Here is a 6,001-nt window from a genome sequence, read left to right as displayed (position 1 = left end):
CGGACTGCAGCTGCTTCTGGTGCATCTGCTGCAGCTGCTGCAGCTGGGCCAGGTGCTGCTCCTGCAGGCTCAGGAAGCCCGAGGCGGCGGCCGAGGGGGGCGCGGCGGCGGTCGAGGGAGGAGGCGGGTAGCCGGCTAGCGGCATGGGCGGCAACGGCGGCGGCGGGATGGAGGTGGGCGGCGGCGGGTAGTGGCCGTACAGGCCCCACGCCGGGTACATGGCGGCGGCGGCCGGGCGCAGCTCCGAGCTCCCACAGGCCGCGGGCAACCAGCGGCGGCGGCGCGTGCAGTGCTCTGCGCCTGCGCAGCCAGGCTCGCGGGACCTCCCGGGCAGTGGAGTGGCAGGCCGAAGCCAGAGTGTCGCCAGGTCCGCACACGCAGGTTGCGGCGCGGGTGATAGAGCGCCCCCTAACGGTTCGGCACAGGTAACGGGGGCGTAACCTCTTGAAGCATTCGAGTGTGAGCCTAGAGCGTCTGTTACGCACATGGTCACTTCCGCTTCCTGGCCGACGAGAGGAGCTCGAGCGCCGCCCTATGGCGGGCGGCTTGGCCTCTGCCTACTTGGTAGTGGGTGAAGGGAGGCACCGTCTTTCCGCCTTGGGATGCAGCCCATACTGCCCCCGCGCTCCTGCGGCCTGTCTCTGAGCTTCTCCCGCTCCCTCCCCTGGCCGTTGGGCCGGTCAAGCCCGCAGCTCCTGCTCTAACCCCACGGGATGCCCCAGTCCTCTCTCCCTGTTTGCTTGTGGACCACGTGCAGATGCCGGCTCAGCCCTAGCCCCAGGGCTTTTGCAAAGGGAGGAGCAGAATCACGCACAGTCAACACTGGGTTTTCTCTAGGTAAAACTAAACTAGAAGCTTTGCTAGCATGCCAGCAGCCTAGGGCCACATTCAGTCTAGGATTGAAGCCAAAACAAATATAACTGCATTGGCATGAGTTCAAGACAATGCACAGGCAGGGCTCTCAAATAGCAGCTCCGTTACCAGGAGTCACAAACAGAACGTACAGCAGCATGGCACAACAAAGGGCAGCTTCACTGGAAAAACATCAAGACCATGACAAAGAGGAAAGGGTCCTTAACACCTGGGGAATGAACGGTTTAGAATGGGTTGTCAACTGGGGGTACATGTACCCCTAGGGGTACTTGGAAAGGTCCTAGCAGTTAAGCGCAGGCAGGCAGGGATGGAGTGCCACCACCCCACGCTGCCACCTCCCAGAAGCAGGGATGGGGGGGAGGAGGGGGTAAGGGCAGCTGTCCCTGTCTGTGAGCCGCACAGGCACTGGCTGGGGGCAGGGGAGGAGAAACCAGCATGCGGACACTGTTGTCCACCACCCTGCACTGCCACTGCCCACCACCTCACGCCACGTTGCCCACTGCTTTCCCATGGCTGGTCGCACGTGTGGCTCTGCAGGCTGCTGACAGGTGGTGCACAATTGGTAGGGTGTGAGGCCCATCAGCAGCCCATGGAGCTGCATATGCAACCTGTCTTGGAAAACCAGGACACGGCGCATGCAAGCCCCTCTCCCACTCCGCATCCAGCTGCCACCACCAGAAGGGGTACACTTCTTAAAAGTTGAAAACCCCTGGTTTAGAAGGGAGCGGGTAGATAAAGATGAACCATGAAGTCAATGGGTTGCCTCAACACTGCCTGACTAGAAATGTTGCTGCCGGTGCCAGATAGTTGGTTTTAAACTTTGGGAGGAGCAGGAATCAAAAGGGGTGAAATTACACCTGTGCACCTTTCCTCCCCATCCATTCCTGCCTAGGGTCTGTCGTAACACTTTATTTTTTCACAGATTAAAAAAAAATGATTAGCAAATATTAAACGATTATAGTTAGTTGCATGAGTTTGTAGAGATCAAAGAGGATACAGGACCCCGCATCTGGTGGCTACACAAAACATAGCTGGTGCAATCTAAGACATGCAGTTGGTTATTGGCCTGCATTAATCTGGGGTGAAGGGGGAAGAGAAAACATAGTCACACATCGCTGTCAAGAGGATACAGGGCCCTGCACATGGTAATGACATCAGTAGGGAGTTGTGAGTTGGTAAGGCATGCTGAGATCTAGCATTCAGTGTACAGTTGCTGGGTTGGAGGTAGTCCAGGGCATAGGGAGTCTTTGTTAGTTTATGGCAAGTGAGAGGGGCATTCAGGCCACCCTCTTGGTCTTGCTTCTGGCCATTGGACTTGGCTGCTGTCCTTGCATTGGTGATGGCCTGCTTTATTAAACCACAAAGGATTTAAAAAGCCAACCAGCAAGTCCTGCATCCTGGCCAGGGGTGCAGCTCTCCATAGACTTATGGCTTGTGACCCAACTTTGGTTCATTTGTGTTCCTCCCCAGTGCAAGCCCATTTGCAGTAACTAAATTGTGGTAGATCCTTCAACCCTATTTGTAACCCCTAGCCTGGGACAGTTGTTATTAGAAGGGCTGAAATAGCTGATGACCAGAAACAAACCCTAGGTTAGATGGAGGTTCCTAGCCAGAATGCAGGACCTCCATCTAACCCAGGAGGTGTACAGCCCCACCAGGGGAGACACCTTGTTGGACCTGGTGCCGGCCACCAGCAACAATAAGGGGGCTGTGGGTGCTCGACCACCTGGGTGACAGTGATCATCGCCTGCTAGAATTCACCATCCAGCACAAGGTGGCAAAGGCAAGCAGTAAGGCAGCGGCCCTAGATTTTAGGAGGGCAAACTTCAATGAGCTAAGGAGAATAGTCGGGGAAGCACTGGAGGGGAGGGGAGCCAGGTGTCCAAGGAGAGTGGTTGCTCCTTAAGGAGACGATCCTCTAAGCCCAAAGGGAGGTAATCCCAACACAGATCAAAGGGGGCAGGAGGGCGCAAAAGCCCCCATGGCTCACCAAAAGCATCCAGGAATGTCTCCTAGCTAAAAGGGAGGCGTACACCCAATGGGAGGGAGGGGCCATCACCAGGGAAGACTATACTGCAGTTGCTCGGAGATGTAGGGGGGGCAGTCAAGAAGGCCAAGGTGGAGATGGAACTGGGACTAGCTTCCCGGATCAAGGACAACAAGAAGTCCTTTTTTAAATAACACAGGGCAAAAAGAAGGTAGTGGGTAACGTGGGGCCCCTGCAAGACTCTAGGAAATCTGGTCGTCACACCAGATGACAAAGCTAACCTATTTAATGACTTTGCCTCCATTTACCTGAGCAGGGACTGGAACAGGCGCCCCCACTCTGGGCCCCCCTTAAACCCCAAGGGAGGCGCACCTAGGCCAAGGGTTAGTGAGGAACTAGTTAGGGAACTTCTGGAGGGACTAGATGTATTCAAATCAGGTAGTCCAGACGATCTCCACCCTCGAGTACTGAGGGAATTAGCTGAGGTCATTGCAGGACCCCTGGCACGGCTTTACGAGCACTTGTGGTGCTCTGGTGTGGTGCCAGAGGACTGGAAGAGGGCCAATGTGGTTCCCATCTTCAAAAAGGGGAGGAAGGAGGACCTGGGAAACTAGAGGCCAGTTAGTCTTACCTCAATCCTGGGCAACATTTTTGAGAGACTTATTCTGGCACATGTCCACAAGGGGCAAGCAGGGGAGATTATGCTTAGGGGCAACCAATACGGGTTCATTAGAGGCAGGTCCTGTCAGACCAACCCGGTGGCCTTCTATGACCAGGTCACCAAATCCTTAGATGCAGGAGTAGCAGTGGACATAGTCTTTCTGGACTTTTGGAAGGCCTTCGACACTGTCTCTAACCCTGTTCTCATTAAGAAACTGGGGGACTGCAGTGTCGACACTCACACAGTCAGATGGGTCGCCGATTGGCTAGAGGGCCTCACCCAGAGAGTGGTGGTGGATGGGGCATTTTTGACCTGGAGGGATGTGGGCAGTGGGGTCCCCCAGGGCTCAGTCCTTGGGCCTGCACTGTTCAACATCTTCATCAGTGACTTGGACGAGGGGGTAAAAAGCACCCTGTTCAAATTTGCTGTTGACACTAAGATGTGGATGGATGTGGGTACGATAGAAGGGAGGAATAGGCTACAATCAGACCTAGACAGGTTACAGGGGTGGGCAGATGAGAATAGGCTGGGACTCAACACTGACAAGTGCAACGTGATGCACCTGGGGAGGAAGAACCAGCACCATACCTACAGGCCTGGAAACTCCCTCCTCTTCAGTACGAGGCAGAAAAGGATCTTGGAATCCTCACTGATGCCGAGATGAACATGGGCCGGCGGTGTGGGGAGGCAGTCAGGAAGGCCAACCGCACCTTGTCATGCAGCCACAGATGCATCTCAAGTGGATCCAAGGAGGTGATCCTCCCCCTCTATGCGGCACTGGTCAGGCTGCAGTTGGAGTAGTGCGTCCAGTTCTGGGCGCCACACTTCAGGAGGGATGTGGACAACATGGAGAGGGTCCAGAGGAGGGCCACTTGCAGGGGGCAGCAGGGCAGGCCCTACGAGGAGAGGCTATGGGACCTGAACCTGTTCAGCTTCCACAAGAGAAGGCTGAGGGGGATCTAGTGGCCTGTTACAAACTAGTCGGGGGGACCAGCAGACATTGGGGGAGTCCCTGTTCCCCCGAGCAATACCAGGAGTGACCAGGAATAACGGTCACAAGCTGGCAGAGGGTAGATTTAGGCTAGATATCAGGAGGCACTACTTCACTGTCAGGGCAGCTAGGATCTGGAACCAACTTCCAAGAGAAGTGGTGCTGGCTCCTACCCTGGGGATCTTTAAGAGGAGGCTAGATGTATACCTTGCTGGGGTCATTTGACCCCAGTACTCTTTCCTGCAAAGGCAGGGGGTTGGACTCGATGATTTGCTCAAGTCCCTTCCGACCCTACGAACTATGAACTATGGAAGATCCTCACTGAAGGACAGGAGCTGGAGAATGTTAAACATTTTGCATACCTTGGCAGCCACCTCTCCAAGAAGGCTTACATTGACCAGGAGATCCAGTATAGGATTTGATGTACCGACTTTGCCTTCAAAAGACTGAATTATTGTGTGTTCAACAATCATGACATCAGGACTCAAACAAAGGTCCTACTATATAAGCTTGTGGTAATCCCAACTCTTCTTTACAGCTGTGAAGCTTGGGTGACCCACAGGGAGCACATAAACTGCCTGGAACACTATCGCCAGTGCTACCTCCAGAAGATCCTTGGCATAAAGTGGGAAGATCATCACATAAATACCAGGGTCCTCACTGATGCTATCACCGCCAGTATGGAAGTGCTGATTATTCAACATCATCTGCGGTGGACAGGGCACTGTGTGTGCATGCCTGATGTATGTTTACCAAAACGTCTCCCAACTATGCTTCCAACTCAGTCAAGGACAAAGGACACAGGGGCCAGAGGAAACACTTCAGGGACACCTTTGAGGCAAACATTAAGAAATGTAGCATTGACACCACAAACTGGGAAAAACTAGCCCAGGACAAGGCTACATGGTGATGCCTTGTAAGAGAAGGTATATCTTACGTTGAGGAAAACTGCCTTGCCCCTCTGAACAGAAAACAGGCAGAAAAACAATAGAAAGGAAAGGAAACAAGGCTAAGAAATACATGATCTGACCCTCCTTTTAACTGCCAACTGTGGCATTTGCCAAGGAGTCTGTGGCTCCAGGATCAGCCTTATTAGCCATCAATAGACTCATTTACAACTCTTTACTTGACCCATAGGAGTGATCATCTTCAACCATGAGGGATTGCTGCCACTGTGGATGATGTTAAAAGCACCACCCTGGACTGCAAGTGTAAATAAGAGGAATAACACTCAAGTTATAACAAGTTACTCTTTTGTTAAGGACAAGCCCTACATCAGTTGAATTAATGTTGCTAGGCATTTGTGAATGATCAGAATAATTGCTCTCAGAACAAAAAGTATAAACCAAACACTGTCCCCATAATAAATATAGAGTTAAGGGGTTTCTGGGTTTCATAGTTTCATAGTTAGTGGGGTTGGAAGGGACCTGAGCAGATCATCAAGTCTGACCCCCTGCCATGGCAGGAAAGAGTACTGGGGTCAAACGAC

The 6,001-nt window shown here is 53.3% G+C and overlaps 1 protein-coding gene across 1 annotated transcript in view; it reads right to left on the bottom strand.

Annotated features, from left to right (window-relative positions):
- Nucleotides 1-257, bottom strand: part of YLPM1 (YLP motif containing 1) — a 65,626-nt gene extending 65,369 nt beyond the window's left edge. The window contains exon 1 of the mRNA XM_019551131.1: nt 6-257. Within this exon, the coding sequence (XP_019406676.1) occupies nt 6-220 (215 nt within the window). The 5' untranslated portion in view covers nt 221-257. The remainder of the gene's footprint in view (nt 1-5) is intronic.
- Between the last annotated feature and the right edge of the window lie 5,744 nt (nt 258-6,001).

The sequence above is a fragment of the Crocodylus porosus genome, unplaced genomic scaffold (genome assembly GCF_001723895.1).
Source record: "Crocodylus porosus isolate Cpor-Errol unplaced genomic scaffold, CroPor_comp1, whole genome shotgun sequence".
NCBI lineage: Eukaryota > Metazoa > Chordata > Crocodylia > Crocodylidae > Crocodylus > Crocodylus porosus.
This window is presented reverse-complemented; position numbering and strand designations above follow the sequence as displayed.